The 17,621-nt window shown below is 53.2% G+C and overlaps 1 protein-coding gene across 2 annotated transcripts; it reads right to left on the reverse strand.

Annotated features, from left to right (window-relative positions):
- Positions 1 to 2,637: 2,637 nt before the first annotated feature.
- On the reverse strand, positions 2,638 to 16,984 carry LAD1 (ladinin 1). 2 transcript variants are annotated; one of them, XM_084786578.1, is made up of 10 exons: positions 16,580 to 16,984; positions 9,519 to 9,656; positions 7,337 to 8,198; positions 6,721 to 6,825; positions 5,834 to 5,877; positions 4,640 to 4,712; positions 4,368 to 4,526; positions 3,963 to 4,049; positions 3,630 to 3,704; positions 2,638 to 3,273 (listed from the first exon to the last, which is right to left on the reverse strand). In XM_084786578.1, exons 1-10 carry the CDS (start codon positions 16,615 to 16,617, stop codon positions 3,268 to 3,270), a joined length of 1,587 nt encoding a protein of 528 aa, XP_084642704.1. In that variant the 5' UTR covers positions 16,618 to 16,984; the 3' UTR covers positions 2,638 to 3,267. The 2 variants fall into 2 exon arrangements, with proteins under 2 accessions (XP_084642704.1, XP_084642705.1); XM_084786579.1 differs by having other exon boundaries at positions 4,368 to 4,505; positions 16,580 to 16,982.
- Positions 16,985 to 17,621: the final 637 nt, after the last annotated feature.

The following is a 17,621-nucleotide window of genomic DNA, read 5'->3' on the forward strand; positions in this document are numbered from 1 at the left end:
CTAAATTGGGGTGGGGGCGGGGAGTAGCTGAGATGACTCTCTCCAGGCCCCCTCCCCCCACGCCAGCCTTCTCTGCATGTCCCACCAACTCTGAAAAAGGACAAGTAACGGCCACAGACCAGGCCCGGCTCCCCAGGTGCCTCAAGCCCTGAGATCCCTGACCCTTCCAGACATTGTTAAATTCATGCTCTTGCTTTTCACACCAAGTAAAGCAGATTTACCCAGCCCCTGCCTTCTCTCCCTTCCTGACCATATGTTCCTTTAGTTCTGCCACTTAAGAGGGACAGGGCTGCCTCTGTGCCAAAGTCCTTGTAAGGATCCGCTGCACACAAGACACCCACACTTCTAGCAAATGCCCGTCACTCAGCTGACACAGTTCCCTTCCCATGGTCCCTAGCAGCCTCTGAGCCCAGTGACTTTGATCCCCAGCTCCAGCTTATCCTGGGCCATGTGCTGTCTCCCTGCTGCCAGCAGGTCAGCGGCAGGACAAGCTGGAGCCACAGGCTGGGGGGTGGGGGGGGGGGGGGTTGCAGCATCCCATGAAAGGGAGGGGTCAGAAAAGCTTGGAGGTGAGAGGTGCTTGGAAAAGGAGAGGGAGAAGACTCCGGCGATGCGACTCTGGTGATGCGTAAGGACGCCAGACTGACCTCATTTAAAAAAAAAAAAAGTCAGCTTGCCTCGCCCTCCCATTCTAGGACACCAAGGCTCCATTTTGCACTGTATCACAACCTAGAATCTCCTGGAATTTAGGGGTTGATTTTCTTTAAATCCTCCCCAAACTTAAACCATTTTCCAAGAAAGCCGATAACCTATCAGACAGGCCACAACCAGTCTTCACGGATGCCTGAAGGAGGGATCTGGGAATCTATCCACACAGAGCACTCTCCTCCTGTGTGTCCTTAGTGGCTGGGGACTTAGTATCTTAGGTACAGGGCTTCACCCAGACAGCCGCTAATTGGCAGCCACACTGGTGCACAGCAGGGCGGCTCCAGAAGCAACTTAGCGGGCTGGTCATCACAAATAATCACGTCTCAGCAAATGGGCAGGAAAATGGGAAATGCAATGATCTGAGGAAATAAGTATGTCGGCTGAGGCATGCACGCTGGGATGCCCAAAGGATGTTCCTTGGGTTCCTGGGGCCACTGTAGCAGCAGTGCAGAGACATAGGCCTACCTCCAAGGGGCACTCAAATGTCACCTACACACACACACACACACACACACACACACACACACACACACACACACACAAAATCACTACCACACCCTTGTTTATCAGCTGCCTCCAGAGCAAAGTGAGTGGGAGAAGCTATGGAGCAGCGCTGCCCCGGCAGTCTGCTGGCAATGGGCACCCCAAAGAGGGGACGCAGGCAGAGGTCAGAGGTCACACCACTCTGAGCCTGCACATGATGAACACCGCCTCCACTGTCTGAGGGGGAGCACCCAGAGCCTCTGCTAAGAGTCTGTAGAACAGCTTTGCTAGCTACAAAAGTCCACTTGCCAAGGAACCTCCCAAAAGTCCTTTGAGGTCACCTGCTGGAACGTTTAGGATTCAGAGAAGGGAAGGGCCTAGGGTCACAGTCAGGGCATTCAGCAGAACCAGAGCAGTTACAGCCACCTCCCCTACCTTGCACAGATGTCCGTCAACCCTCAGTTGCAGGGCAAGTCCTTCTCCAGATGTACACAGTGTTCCCCACAGGTCTTCAGGATCTGCTCCCCCTTTACCCCCCCAACCCAGCAAAACTGTGAGACCAGCTGCAGGAGACTCACAGAGGCAAGCTGGTCCTGGGTACAAACAAAAGAGCACACAGGCTCCGAGGGCCTCTGTCACTGGACTGTAGGACCCTGGACAAGAGCCTTCACCCAGGACACAAAGACAGGAGGGGACTGGCTGCTTCTGCCCCATAAACTAGGGAAGCAGGGGCCCAGGGAAGCAGGGGCCCAGCACAGCCCATATTAGCCATGTTCTGAGCAGCTATGGGATTGCCCCAGGCTGCAAAGTGGGTATGGGCAGCCTCACACCCATTCTCCCCCATGCTGGTTCTAGATGAATCCAGAGCAATCAATTGGGAATAAGAGCTGTAACGGCTGAAGACTCCAGCCATAATGGGGTTGCAGGGCACTGGGCTGCCTTTCTTGGTTTGTTGTACATTTTCAGGTGTCTCTACGTTCTCCAAGCACACATGGGGCCATGGCATTGAGGACAGGGAACAGGAAACCTGGAGCAAAGGGTAGGTTGGAAGTGTGTGGCAGTTCTGCACCCTTAAATATTTTTCTTTGATGCGTGTTTTGCTTGCATATATAACTGTGCACCATGTGTGCCCAATCCCTACAGATTCCCTGAACCTGGAGTTTCAAACGTTTGTAAGCTGATGGTGTGGGCTCTGGGAATTAAACCTAAGTCCCCTTGAGGTGCACCCAGGGCTCTTAACTGCTGAGCCGTCTCTCCAGGCCCCAGTGATGCACTATTAAGTCACCAAGCTAGAGCCGCTGATGGCAATCCTACCATCTTAATATGAGAGAAGATCAAAGGACGTGTCCCTTCCTCCACCAAAGCCAGTGATCCCTCACTCCCTGCAGCCGATTCCGAAGGAAAACCAACAACACCTGTGGAAACAAACCCATTGCCAGCCAAGTGTGCCTGAGAGCGAATGAGTTTATCAGACCATTCCTGAGAAAAGGTTTTTCTGAGTGAGAGGAAGGCATGTGGTAACACAAAAAGGCACAGAGTTCCCGATCAGGGCAGCGGAGTGGTAGGGAACAAATCACAAAGCAGGAAGATGCAGTGCGTGGGCAACGCCTGGTGACTCCTTTCCAGTTTGACTTGAAAAAGCCTCAGGGAGCAGTGACTAGGTCCAGGACTTAGGTCCCTGTGGGGCCATCGCGGGCATACAGAGTACCCCGCACAGAGCAGGCAAGAGAGAGAACTCTGGAGCTGGCAAATAACCCAGCTGGAAGTGAGCAGGAGGTAGGGGCGGTCTCTAGAGAGGTCAAGGAGACTCCATGGCCTGCTGTGCCCTTTGGGTTCAGGATGTGCTGGGCCTGCAGCGGGACAAGGAAGTGCCAGATCGCATCTACCCCCAGGCTGGGCTGAGGAGGGACCGGAGGAATGTCAATCCTGTTCCTGGCCCCCAAGGGCCCTGACCAGACTCTCCCAGAGGCAGAAAGGAAGTGGGGACTGGAAGAGCCAGGCATGCTGCAGGGCAGGGGCCAGCATGAAGAGAAGCCCTTGAGACGTGAGTTTGCAGGTCTGTCCTGACAGAGCTTGTCACACCTGTGGGACAAAAGCCAATTAGAGCAAGGAAAAGGGGTTCCTAGGACTATGGGGGAAGGGCACCTCTGGACAGGAAGGAACACCTTCGGACAATCAAGCATCCACCCACACTAGGTAAGATACCCCAAACCTGATGACTACATAGAGGAAGTTTTGCCCAAGCTGTGGCTCAGCCAGGCCAGTACAAGGCTCCCATAATTCTCATGGGTAAGCCATCTGAACACATAGGGACAGACAGAACCTGGGTACTCAGGCCACATACTTGAAGTCCACTTAGAGCATGCATTTGGATAGGTTGTGGGGGGTGGGGGACTTCTACTGTGTCTCAGGGCCAGGCCCCCTCCTATGCCACTCACCTCTGCATCCAGGGAGGTAGCAGACTTGTTTCCCCATTGAGCCCTCTTAGTGACTGCTGCCTCCTTCCGTACCTCCTAATTAGGACATCAGAGTAGAGAACAAGAACTCAGACAGAGAGACTTGGGACCCCCAATTGTCCCCTACTCCAGAGGTCGTTGTTCTTCCTGAGAAAAAGACCCAGACCTCCTCCTTTCTGCAGCTCTCACTCACAGGTTGTGTCCTTACCCCCACGCCCTCTGCCACCAGCTGCACTTCTGAAATGACTCATCGCTGTGGGGCCTATCCCTCACCTGTCCTGATCTCCCTTGTAAGGGACACGTGGGTAAGGGTACCTGAGGGCCTTGGTCTCCCAAATCCTGGGTCTTGCTGATCCACAGGTTAAGTCTTGATGTCACAACTCCTGACAGACGTAGATTCTCCTAGAAAGAATATTTCCAACCTTAGGGTTCAGGGTCCCTGACATAAGACTCTTCCAAAGGCTCTGGAATTGGACCAAGGTTCTCTCCACCACAACGTCCACTCAGTACAAGCTATGTGTACGTAGGACGGATGCCACCCTGCAGAGTTCTGCCCCCAGTTGAAGAGACTCAATCTCAGAACACAAATGCTAAATCAAGGTTCTGCTAGCCTTGACAGAGAAATACAGCTCCTACCCCTGCCGAGGGCTTGGCCCAGGCTTCAAGGATGTCAGAAAGCTCACCGGTCGAGGACCTAGGCAGCTGGGATCTGGCCCTCACCTTTCGGATGGAGGTTGGTTCCGTGCGGTTCTGGCCTGCCAGCTCCTTCTCAAAGAGGTGGCGCTTGCTGGCTACCCCGGCAGGAGTCACAAGGACCTCAGTGCGGGAGGAGCCTAGAGACCTGACGGATTCTGACCTCTGCAAATCAGAGATGTGAGCCTTTGAGCTGTGACTTTGAAGTTCATAAACAGAGCCCTCCACCATGGCCAGAGCAGGGCGGGGGGGCAGGGGTCGAGGGGTCCGACCCCTGTGGATGAACCCTCTGCTCCTACCTGGACGGCTGTGTGGTATCTCTCCAGTTTCTCTCCCAGCTTGATTGTGCTGGCCGGCAGCCTCACACTGGCACTGAGTAGGATAGGAAAACAAAATGAAACAAACCAGGTGAGACTCTGCCCCCCACCCCCACCCCCACCCCAGGGAGGCCAGGCCTATCCCCAGGGCTTGAAGATCAACCCCCTGGTACCCCATCATGCTGGCAAAGAGGGGGGAAAGGGGCCGATGAAGATGCCTCTGTTGCAGAGTGGACTGTAATGGCTTCATGAAGGTGAAGTCTACAGACTCCAGGAATGTCCTCACCTCTGAGGAACAGCCCGCCTACTCCACAGGGAAGGACCAGAGGCACTCCCACTGTTTCCTTCTTCCTTTCTCCTTCACACCCTGTCACTTCCACTAAAAACACCTCCCGTGCATCCACCCTTGGTTCACACCGCTGTCCCTGCATCAACCTGCTTGGGTCACTTTGTGTCTAATGGTCTCAAGGGAGCCACGTAAGGTTAGCCGCTGTCTTGCCTCTGTTTTCCTCTTGCTCCATCCCCACCCGAAGCCCAAGGCCTAGGACCATAAGCCCTTATTAAAGGCTTAGCAGCTAGGTAAGTACAGCAGAGGTGGATGGAACCTGTGACACCAGCACTACATTTTAGGATTTATTTATGTTTGTCTGCGTTCTCCACTCCCAGCCCCGCGTACCCACACATGAGCATAACATACCATCCTCCTCCATGTACTTGGCTCAGTGTTACAAAGTGAGGGTACTTACTAAACATGCAGGTTCCCAGGTCCCGCTCTAGGCCTGGCACAGCTAAGTCTTTTCCTTCTTTGTCCTAATCAGAGTCTCCCTTCTAGAATGTTCTCTTATCCTTTCCCACCCCAACTCCAAGACAGACCAAAGCCCCCCTCTCTTCAGAGCTGCATCAAAACTGTGTCTCCTCCAAGCATGGGAAAGATCACAGGATAAGTATTCAACTCTCTGACCTAGCACAGCCATGAGACGGCCCCCACCCCATTCCACCCTGTGCCATCTCCCCCAACCCTGGGACTTCCTGTCAGTTCTGTCGCCCTGCCAGATCTAGAACCCCCCAAGCAAAATCTGCATCTTCCCTCATGCATCCTAACTACAGCCTGGCACAAGGAGAACAGATGGGGTAAAGGTATGACCAGACAAAAAAGAGGGCCTCGAGGTAGCTCACCTGCGGGTTAAGGTTGCTTCTGAGTTGTCTTTCCTGGGGCTCATCTGAAAAGGTGAGAGGGTGTGGTCGGTAAGTGAGGGTCTCCAGTGAGAAGTCTAGCTCTCAGAATGCATCTTCCTCCTGAGTGTCAGTCTCTCTCTCTCTCTCTCTCTCTCTCACACACACACACACACACACACACACACACACACACACACACACAGTATCAAACCTTCACTGAAAGTCTTATCTGGAAACACCTGCCTTCACCCTCCAGTGTGAATCCAAAGCCCTTCCTCTGCCTCCCAAAGTACCTGCTATGACCTGAATTCCCATCCACCTTGCCATTGCCCAAGAGCCTTGGGAGTACTGGTCAACCTCAGGGCTACCACCTCAGCCTGGCATACATCAGGGCACGGGGCACATTCAAATAATGGATGAGCGGATGACTCAGTAAACAAAGAACCAAGAATAAGCACTGAGACTACCAGGTGAAACTCTCCAGTCTCACCACACAGAAGCAAGGCAGGGGTGGGAGGACAGTGGAGAGACCTGCTGTTCTGGCCCTGTCTCTACCTACCCTGGAAGGGCAGGGACTGATGAGGACACAAGAGGTCCTGTGGCAGGCCAATCTGGTCTGGTGAGTGCATCTTCCTGCAGTCCTGATCTTATCCGCCAGGTGGAGCTGCTCACATTTATTTACACATCCACATCCACATCAGTTTTCTTGGTTTTCAACCTGCTCTCCTTTATTTAAAATGACTTTTCCGGTTCTGGCACCCATGGAAACTCAAAGCTCCTTTCTATCCAGTCTCTAAAGAGACTCTTGCTGTTGTAAAACCTACAGGGTATTGGTTTCCTTTGCACACTCTGCAGTGGACTGGTGACTAGGGTCCCCTGGCTCTTACCCGAAAGGAGATAGTCCTGGGGCTGGAACGTTTGAGAGAGCTGCTGTAGGTGAGCAGGGTAGGTGAAGGCACGTCTGCCTCTTCATCCTTGCTGGGAATTTTCACCTGAGTAGTGCAAAGGTGTCAGACAAGAATTCACCTTCCGGGGTAAGAGTTTAGGACACTCCCAGGCCCAAGCAGCCCCCAAGCCCAAGCCCCCAGGGAGTCCGCAGGTGGCCCAGCTCATCCCAAAAGCTGTATAGTCTCATGCAGCCTGGCCACCAGGTAGAACTTTAGTTTTTGGAAGGACCTGAGGCTTCCTAAGAGTTTGCTATGTAGACTAAGGCTCCTGCAATTAAGGCTACCCTGGCTCTGGGCAGAAATAAATGGCCTGGGAGCTAGAGTCTAGGACCTGGATGAGGATAGAGTTTGAGGGCCCGGGTGTTCTCTGCACATGGACCCTTTTAGCTCCAACAATCTGCCTCTGACTCAGTGTCCTATTCTGACAGTAGCTAGAAAGAGCAAGGACAGAAGAAACTGCCAAGGCCAGCCCCAAAATGGGAGGAGTGGAGGAAGGGAGGGAGCCAGAGGCTGTAGGGCAAGGGAGAGCAAGAGAGGAAATAGGAACAGTGGTAACCTGAAGAGTGATGGGCGGGAAGCCAGAAGCCTTAGTCGGAGGGGCTGGTGTGCCCTGCTCTGCAGAGGGAGGCGGCGGGCTCTTCTCAGGGAGGGCCCTTCCTCTAGGCTCCCTTGCGGTGGCCTGGCTTCCTCCGGGGGTCTGGGGCAGCTCTGACACTGATTTCTTTGGAGTCAGCTTTGTCTCTGAGACAAGCGACTTCTCAAAGATGGACGCCTTCTCTGATACCAGCCTCCTCTCTTGCATCTTCTCAGAGACGACAGCTTTTTCTAGAACCACAGTGGACCTTTTCTCTGGGGCTGCTGCTGTCTTCTCGGGGACTGGTGACTTCTCGGATACACTCGTTCTTTCCGGAACCAACTTCTCTGGGCCGTGTCTCTTCTCAGTCGGGGATGATTTATCTGTGGCTGTCCCCTTCTCGGAGGGGCAGGCTTTCTCCGAAACCAGTCTCTTGGCAGGCACCGGAGTCTTCTCTGGAACAGAGGGTTTCTCAGAGACTGAGGACTTCGGCTGAGCCACAGGCTCCTCGGAAAGCTCCTTTTCCCTTCCCCCAAGCTCTCTGCTCTTTAGGCTCTCTTCTTCCTGGGCCCAAGGGCCTCGCTGTTCCCGGCTCAGTCTCCGGCGAGGCAGGGGCTCCACTTTCTTCTTAAGGGGCTGTGGCAAGGTCTGCACAGGGCCTGGGCTGTCCCTGTCCTCTCCTGCCTGTTGCCCATCCTGCACTGGAGCCTGGACAGCCTCTACCACCTGCCGCCTCTGTCTCCTCTCCTTCCTCGACCTAAGGATGGCCTGGTAGTCTTCATCTTCGTCTCTGGAGGCTGGAGGTGATGGCTTGGGGACCTCTGCTTCCTCCACGCTGGGAAGCCTGAGTCAAAAGACACAGGGAGAGAAGGTGATGGTATTTAGAGTGAGGGTGACTCTGGGTGTAGCTGGTTCAATGAGATACCTCCAGGGCCACCAAAGGAGGAGACAAGAACGTCACACCCTGCTCTTCCACCACTACCACCACCACCACCACCATTTTAAAAATAATCACTTTCATGGATTCTGTATGCTTCCACAGTGTCACGTGAACAAAGTACCCCCGGGGTCTAGAAAAATCACAGGTTCCTGTAGTGTAGTGAACTGTTCTACCATAGTCGCTAACACTGCCCAAGCAACTGTTTTGTAGGTTCTGGATCTGAGGTAACATTGGCTGGGAAGGCTCAAAGGCGTGAGTCCAGCTCCCGTCCATCAGAGAGAGCCTAGCGGAGCGGAGCCCAGGGGGGACCATGGGAGCTAACAGTAGGGAGCTAAAAGGAAAACCCAAAGCTTCTGAGGCACCATTCTGTCATCCCGTCTGTCAAATGGGTATGTCTGGAACATGGTGATGGCCGTGGGTTGGTGTCAGCCCAGGGCACACAGGGGGTCATTCTTCATTGGGAGATATAAAAGAACAAGAGCAACGTTTTTTTAAAAACTGCTAAATTCAAGGCCCTGGTCTCCAGCTAAAGGAGTCTGTGGCTCCTGTCACCCTACTTTTTCATGTGACTTCAGGCAAGTTAACTTACTGTCTGAGCCTTTCAAGTCTGTAAACTGAGCCTGTTAGGCGCTGAAATGCGAGATGTCTCATGAGAGCAAAATCTCAGCACACAGGCAACATTCAGTAAGTGCTGGGCCCTTCTTCCCGGCTCTCTCACAATCCCCAAAACTCGATGTCATGATCACTCGCCACCTGCTCCCCTCAGAACCACGAGGGTTAGAGTATGGGGAGGTAGCCTGGTTAAGGGACAATTGACAAATGTGGAGGAAGCCTGTGGTCACACTCACTAGATCCAGACCCTCACCTAGTTATCAGCATGCTTCCCCGAGTCTCTCCTGCTATAGAGGTTAGTAACAGTGACCTCTCAGACATCATGAGGAGTGAGGGAGCCACATTCATAAACTGTCCAGCAGAGCGGGGCTCACGGGCAGGTTCACCAAACAGTATCCGGGAGCATGATGACAAAGGCAGGGACCATGCTTAGGCCGAAGATGGGTCTGGGGATGATGAGAAATTTGAATTTCATCTTCCCACCATCGGCCTTATCCTAGGACCAAACCCCTGGCAGGTTAAACTGATTTTTACAGTCTTCCTGGGACAGCTAGGACACTACTTCTACTCAGAATGACGAAATGATGTGCGGACCCCAAGCCAGCCAAGTACCTCTCCACAGATCTCTGAGCTCCGTTCTGGGTGAGTTTTGGAGATTCATCGTCCGTGGTTGAACTCAAGTTGCGGTGCCTCCGCCTGCGTTCACGTTCTTGTTCCTCCTCGTCCTCCAAAGTCCGCTGCCGGGCCAGGCTAGGGGAAAAAGGTAGGGATCAGCCCAGCCCAGAGACAAGTGAACACCTTTCCTAGCCAGACTCCCACAGGCTGGGAGAACACCTATTGCCTGTAGGCAGCCCGACTGCCAATGGCCGTGGGGCACCGCAGTGCAGATAACTGGGACAGAGACAGGTAATAAGTACAAATACACAGCAGATACCAAAGACCCAGGATGAAGAACAGAGCGTAACATTTCCCCCTGAAACAGTGTATGGCCTGTGCCTGTAGCTAGCTCCAGCTAGCTAGAAGGCTTGAGCCTAATAAATAAAGGCTATCCTGCACTACAAAGTGACAGTCTATATCAAAAAAAGCAAGAAAGCAAGGGGAAAAAAACAAGAAAGGAAGGAAGAAAGCATATTCTATATTAAAATGATCACTTTCGGATATAATAAAGCAAATGAGATATATTATTTAATTTTTCCCCTTTACTTCTTTAAAGTGGCTACTAGGATGTTTAATTGTTCAGTGCAGTTCCCTTCTCCACAGCTTTGCAGCGTTCTAGTTGGCTCCGAGTTTCTCCCAGTTGGTTCCACTGACATTTTAGCCAGATAGTTCCTTGTGAGGAGCTGCCCTGGACTATAAGGTACTGAGCAGCAACCCTAGATGCCAGTAACAACAGCCCCCAGAGGTAACAACATTTATTAGCGTTACCAAATAGCCCCTTGGGGTTAGTGCCCCCAGCTGAGAACCACTGTGTTGGATCTTATTGCAGGAGTAGACGGCTCTGGATGATGGGACCAGGGGAAGGTGACCTTGACAAGGTCCCCTCTCTTTGTAGTCCTCCACAGACATTAACCAAGGAATTGCCTCAAAGTTGTTCATTCAGCCACAAAAATCCTTAGCCACCGATGGTGGCGTAAGGGTAGACTCACGAATCCGACTGAGAAGAGCACCGTAGACGCTCATCTATCAGGACCTCGCTCGCTGGCTCAGCAAGAGGACCCCACGGACTCCCTCTGCATTTGGTTTCCCACTCCTGCGAGCTGGCATTGCGGGACTAACTAGACACTTTCAGGCAGTCCTGCAACCTCCCTGTCAATCCCTTCGCTCAGCCAGCTGGCCACCTGGCAATCCAATCAACGCATGCACTTGCCCTTCTCACCATCATCGTCCACACTGACCCTGCCTGCCCCCGCCCCCAGGCCAGCCAAATAACAAATAAACACTCACCGGCTCTAACGAACAGCAGCCCTAACCTGTTACTGAGTTTGGGTAGTAAGGAAAACAGGCCTTGGCATATTCCTTCCTCTTATGCGTAGGATTCTGTCCCTGAAGGGGCAACTTTTTAAAGACACCTGCAGCTGAGGAAGGGGATGGAGACAAACCATTCCCAATAGGGAGCCTTGCTTATACATATGTTACAGTAAGGTTGGACTTAAGGTATAGACTGTTAGCCATATTTAACTATTTCACTTATAACGTTTCTCAGAAAGGGGAGTAAGAGTTCTTTTAAAGTTGTCTAGTCAGTTATGTTTTTTAAAAAAAAATACTTCTGGGTGTCATCAAGAGACAGAAATCAGGGGCTGGAGAAATAGCTCAGTGGTTAAAAGCACCTCTTGCTCTTCCAGAGGTCCTGAGTTCAATTCCCAGCAACCACATGGTGGCTTACAACCATCTATAATGTGATCTGATGCCTGCAGATAAAGCATTCATATGCAATAAATAAAACAAACAGGGAGAGAGAGAGAGAGAAAGAGAGAGAGAGAGAAACAAAAATCAAAACCCTAAAGAGGTGTGTGTGTGTGTGTGTGTGTGTGTGTGTGTGTGTGTGTCATTGTATCTATTTCCTACACCCTACTGCAAAACTCACAACTTGTATACAACTGAATTGCACCTAAAATACACATATGGCCTCTGGTGCCTGCAAGGCAGGCTTGGTGACCTGGTTTCTAGTCACCTTGCTTTTGGGCAAGTCACTTTCTTCACTTCTTCACTTTTGAAGGGGACGGTTACTTTCCTAAGCACCACATCCATACAGCCAACATTCGCTAACCAAATGCTTTTGAGTGCCCATCAGCTGGGCATGATTCTGGGAGCTAAACTACAACAGGAAAGAAAACAACACATCTCACTTCTTGGAGGCTGGGGGGGGGTCACACAACAAGCAAGGAAACAAACCGGGGACACAGCTGATAAGAGAGAAAGGCTTGGGTGGAGGCAGTGGTGTCATGTCTGGTGGCACAGGGTCCCAGGGTAGCGTGGGTGATGTGAGCGCAAAACATTAGTGTAAGAGCTGGATGCTCGGGGACAGATGGTAGGCTAGGGACAGCGCGCCGAGGAACTCGACAGGGGAATAAGGGCAGAACAGTGGGCTTTGGAGACCTCTGGTATCTAACACGGTGACCAGCAAACAGCAAGTGCCAACAAATGTGGAAAAACAAGTATAAATGCCACTGTCAGAATCCGGGACTCTCCTCTTCCCAAGGAATAACCGTCTGCCTTGATGCAGAAGAAACAGACAGGGAGCCAATCGTGAGGCCCTGAGTGCAACCTCCCCTCTCTACATAGGGGAGGGAATGTCTGCTCATCACCCCAAGGAAAGGAGCTACCTTCAAAAAGAGCCTTCGGGGAAATCCCAATCCCACCGTTATGACGGTAATCTCAGTCCCCTCCTCGATCATCTCAGTGTCAAGTGTATTCCACCCCAGTGCAAATGAAAAAGGGGGCCAGGGATTTTCCTCTTGGCCTTGACCATGGATCTTAAACAGGACTCCCCTGGACCTTCACATGAGCCCTGAGATTTCTGTATATTTTATGGACTGATCTCTCATTCACACACACACACACACACACATACCATACTGCACATAACCCTATGGTCTTTTATGAGCTGGGGTCTGATGTCCCACCTCTCCTTCGCCAACTTCGGCTGGCTTGCAAATGAAGACCCTGCTCCTTCTCTCACACCCTGCCCTAGTTTGCGAATAACTCCTACCCTCCGAAGAGGGTTCATATCCTGAGGAGAGTGAACACTCCCCACGCACAGCCGGCCGGGCTAGGCTGCAGCCTCCAGGATTCCTTGCCCATCAGCAACACTGTTCTCATATGTTCCTCGCTGCCCTTGGGGAAGCAAGGGGTTTGTCTGCCCTCCACTGCCCCCCCCCCCCGATATGCGATGCCATCGGCCTGACCCAGGTCTTCTCAAACCTGACTCATGACCAGGTTGGGCCACAGCTGGCTGCAGAAGTCAGGGCCAGATGTCTATTAGTGTTTCCAAGACCCCCAACACTCAGGAAAGGCAATGCAGTCACCAAGCCCGGCTGCTCAAAAATAAATAAATAAATAAATAAATAAATAAAAATCACGGGGCTACCTTCAACTCCCGACACCCAGAAAACCCGGAGTCCTCTCGTTATCTCGCCCCACCCCAGGGGAAGAATGTTATCTCCAATAAGCAAAGATTATTGCTAAAGGAAGAAATGGACAGAAATGGAAGAGAAGGAAGGGCAAAGGTCAGTTGTTCCTTAGCAGGTACAATAACTGAAACCCTAGTAATAAAAAAAAAATCAATTATTAGGGGCTTGGAACAGGGCTTGAAATCCAAATACGGTGAAAAACAAATCAATAAGTGAAAGAATGAAGGAGGCTGGCGAGCAGCGCTCACTGTAACACCTGAGGCTGGTCTAAGTACTTTACAAATCCCAGTGACGTTCATCCGCACAAGGCTATGAGCAAGGTGGTGCTACCCAACTCAAATCTGAGAAACCCGAGGCTTGGGGGGCGAGTTCATAAGTTGCTGGAGAAAGCATGGCTACTGAAAAAAAGGAACCAAGGTCTCTCACCTAAGTCGTCCTCTCAAAGCTTCATGCCCTAATCAGGACATCAAGGGCCAGAAGAATGCCTTGGTGTCCTGGTCAGGGCATGAGTGCTGGTCCGAAACCAGAGCATCACAGATGAACATTCAGAAGGAAAAGGGCCGGGGGTGGGGGGGGGGGGGGGCGGCGCTAAGAAGGGGCAGGGCAAGCCAAGCTCAGGGTGCAGCTGGGAGAACAGAGGTTTGGGGAAAGCCAGTACCCAGGGGGTCCTAGGGGCAGGCCCTCTGTGGAACCTGCAAGCCCTAACAGCCCAGAGACTTGGCGGCTGCTTCACCAGCCCAGGCACTATGCCCACTGTTCCCTCCCATCCACACCCTTTCCTCCATCTCCTGACCTTCACTGGGGGACACACTTCCCTCTCTGCGCCTCCAGGTGAGGCCGCTATTCATCTCCACTCCTGATTCACCAACTCCACCCTTTCTCCTGGATGACTAAAGACATCACTTTCCTGTTACTCTTATGAGTAGAACCCATGTCCTCCTATGGTCACAGAGACGCCCATTGCAGGGCAGATGAACGCTCAGCCGGTCTGGTTTAAGTAGCCAGAGGGTTGGTGAAGACACAGAGCTGGCTACAGGGAAGGGGGCAACCAGAGGAAGGACCCCAGGCGTGCCTGTGACTTTGGGACAATCTTCAGCTCCAAAGCAGGCAGGCTTCAGGCTCCCCATCCACATACTGAAGAGCTATTGTGGTTGGCTTGAGGTCCTTTCTGCACCAGACAGTCTAAAGAGAGTTATCAGGAGAATCCAGAGAGCCATGGGAGGTGAGAGGGCTGTTTAAGGGCCAGGCCAAGGAAATGATTAACTTCCAGCCACTTAGTCCCAGGGCTCTCAGATCCACCCCTCACCCCCCACAGACAGGCTGGCATATCCGTACTTGTCACCAGGTCAGCACACGGAGGAAAAGACAAGACTGACCAGGGGCAAGCAGCTCACCACTGCCCCTTCCCAGGCCTGCAGCTTCTGAGCCTCACAGGCGAGGACAGTGAGTGCAAGCTTACCACATCTCCGCCTAAGCTCTTAGTTGGGGCCACCCTTGTCACGCCCTCAGCACAAGCCTCCCCCAGCCTGGAAGGCTTGCTTGATGGTGACTCACAGCCCTTTCCTGCGGCCGGCTGAGGCTTGTTGCTCAGTCAGAGATGGGAGCAGGAGCGGTCCTCTGTTCCAGATGCCTCATCAGGGAGACTGTTGGCGGCAGCTGTGTCTGCCCACGGAGTTCCATGAAGGCTAGGACTGGGCAGGGAGGCCTGACTAGGTCCTCCGGTGGCAGGACTGGTTCCCCAGGGCTCCACTACTTAACCTGGACATCCCATGGGAACTGAGCCCCACCCCTGCAGCCACATGAGTCTGTGTCTAACTGAGCAGTGGACAAGCTAAGACCAAACCTTGTTCCCATTAAAGGTCCTAGTGTCCCCAGCCAAATCCCCTAAAAACACACCACACACACACACACACACACACACACACACACACACACACACACAGTCAGGCTTTTAGATGTAAAGAAAAAAGTAAATAAAATCAAATTACAAACACCCTCCTTAGTCTGGGGCACATCTGAGGAAGTGGGATCTGTTTTGTATTTTTAACCTAAATCACAGTTCAAGCATCTTCAACAACATTTAGGTGGAGCACACTGGAGACCAACTCGGCTGCCCACGGACATCTCATCTCTACAAAGGGCCATAAACATGCTCACCCACACAGAGGCTGCACAACACCTATACGAGCATGAATTCATAGGCACGGATGGGCCCACACCCAGAAACAGAGACACTCCCGCACCAACCCATGCACACTGACCCACAGACAGAGTCCAAGGCCTTGCCCGCCGCACCAGCTCCACCCTCAGCACATACCTTCCCTGGGGTGTGCCTGACCCCTAAGGCCGCCTGAGTTCCCTTTCCAGAGCCCTGCAGCTTACCTTTCCCCTTCTCTAGATACTGTGGACCTCTCTGCACTGAGGCTGGGGGCCAACCTCAGAGCAGTGTCCTAAGGGTCTCTCTGCACTGAGGCTGGGGGACAGTCCTAAGGGTCTGAGAAGGAAGTCCTCACACCAAATGATGAGCTTCTGTGAGAGGCTGAGACGCCCTCAGGGGGATCCTGAGGGGCAGCAGAGCTTAGACGGTGTGTGAGAGATGCCTTGATAAGCAAGGCCGTGGTACCCAGGCTGCAGGAGAGTTGCTGGGGGCTGCACCTGTAGACATAGCTTTGACCCCACAAAAAGGCCTGAAGACCTAAAGCCCACTTGAGAGAGGCCAAGAGGCCAATTTTACCCTGACTGGAGCCTAAGGAATAGAAAGCACAGGAGGAGCCTCTGTTCCCTTAGGACAAAAGATTCATTCCAAGTTAGGGACTCTGAGATGACATGGAGACCCCCCACTTCTGCAGAGGGAGGGGGCAGCTCCAAGGAGAGGTGCAAAGAGAGGGGCTGCCTTCCTCCATTCTCACCCCTCCTAGGCATCCCTGACCTTGATAGGCTGTCCAGCAGGCAGAGATAGCAAATAAGAGTTTCTGGCCCATTGAGACCAGCTCACAAATATATTGCAGCACAGACTGGAACAGCTACTATCTTGCCCCAACATAGACACTACCCCAAATGCCATGCTCAGAGTCTAATCACAGACACCCGCCCCCCACCCCGTTCTGTTGACTCCATAAGGAGGGGCTACAGAACGTTTCCCAGACCCACTCTAAAACTCTTGACAGAGGCACAGGGCCTGAGGAGTTGGCTCAACAGTAAGTCTTGGGAGTAACTCTTGAATCTTCCCAGCCCCCTAAATGTTCCTTTGCCCTCACAGACAGTGGCATCCTGGGGCTGTCCATGTAGGGGCCCTGCCTTCTCCATAGCCTACACTTTAAGACCTAATGGGGCAGGAAGTTGCGGAGCAGGGAGACCACCCCCCACCCTGTCACTTGAGGGATCCAGAGTTTGGTATCAGTTCTGTCCCCACCGAAGAGCAACCAGACCAGGGTCTCACTTCGTCAAGGGGATCAGGCCTGTGTCCGGGAGAGGAGATCCGAAGGGGCGCAGCTGCCCCACGCCCCGTCCCCAGCCCCTCCCGGCCCCGATGTCTTCGCTCACCTGGACAGCGCTGACCAGTCCTTTCTGCTGACCGACATGCTGCCTGCCGAGCCCCGCGGCCGCCGCGTGCCGAGCTCCGCACTCCGCCGCTCACCTGCGGCCCCTCCCCCGCGCCAGGTAGGGTCACATGGCCGCTTATCTCAGCCCGGCTGGGGCCCGCGCCGCTGCGCTCCCATTCGCCGGCCCCGGGAGCTGCCTCCGAGGTGTGGGCGTCCCAGACAAAGCAGCGTTGATCTCCGCCGGGGCGGGTCTCACGCGCGGCCGCTCTGCGGGACGCTCGCACCGGGCTGCGGGCTGCGACGAAGCCGGGGCTAGCGCGGGGCTGCTCTGCTGCCTGGGGCGAGGGCGGGAGACTTCCGCCTCAGAACCTGTTGGACCAGCTTGGCGCCGGCCCGCGTCTTCTCTCCGAGTCGCGGTCCAGAGTGCCAAGGAGTGGGGCGGGGGGTGGGACCCAAAGATCGGGGTCAGGCTGAGCTCGCTGCCTGGAAATCGACTTAGCCCGCAGAAACCCAAGAGCTGAAAGCCTGGCAGAAAAGTTAGAGCAGGTACCGTAATCTCGGGTGTAGTAGAGTGCCAGCCGCTGTAAGGAAGGAGAGGAGAACTAAAAAACACCCCAGGAGTCAAAAAAAAACTCCCTTGAAGACTCTGCTTAGATAAGCATTCACTGAAAACATGTCCCCTAGAAAGTCAGCCTCTCCTAAAAGAAGATGAGACCCAAATCCTCGAATTTAAGAATGCACACCGCTATGAAAAACCACATGCGCTAAAGGCACGGTCCTTGTTCTCTGATGCCCCACCGTGAGCTAAGGGGCAGGGCATATAACTGTGCCATGGAAACACAGGTTTGCTCCCCCGGGGAGAAAGAGGGCCCATACATACTTGAAGCTAATATTGCAATAACCTGAGGCAATTCGGACAGCACCCGTGGGCACCCGTGGGTGGGTGCAGCTCCAAAGCTGCATTTCTATCAGAAGCCTACCTGAGCAAACAAGGTACCTGGATGGGAGATTTTTATCTTCCCTGAAAGATCAGAAATGGAATC

This window comes from Acomys minous, assembly GCF_964271855.1.
Source record: "Acomys minous genome assembly, chromosome: 1".
NCBI classification, from domain to species: domain Eukaryota; kingdom Metazoa; phylum Chordata; class Mammalia; order Rodentia; family Muridae; genus Acomys; species Acomys minous.

Bases quoted from the DNA above. Each gene is read 5' to 3' on its own strand.
- LAD1 (XM_084786578.1), bottom strand. From the start codon at position 16,617: ATGTCGGTCAGCAGAAAGGACTGGTCAGCGCTGTCCAG. The intron at 6,826-7,336 runs GTTACCACTGTT...TGCACTACTCAG, and splicing joins TCCCGCCCATCACTCTTCAG to GTGAAAATTCCCAGCAAGGA. The intron at 4,713-5,833 runs GTGAGCTACCTC...TATCCTACTCAG, and splicing joins GAAGCAACCTTAACCCGCAG to TGCCAGTGTGAGGCTGCCGG.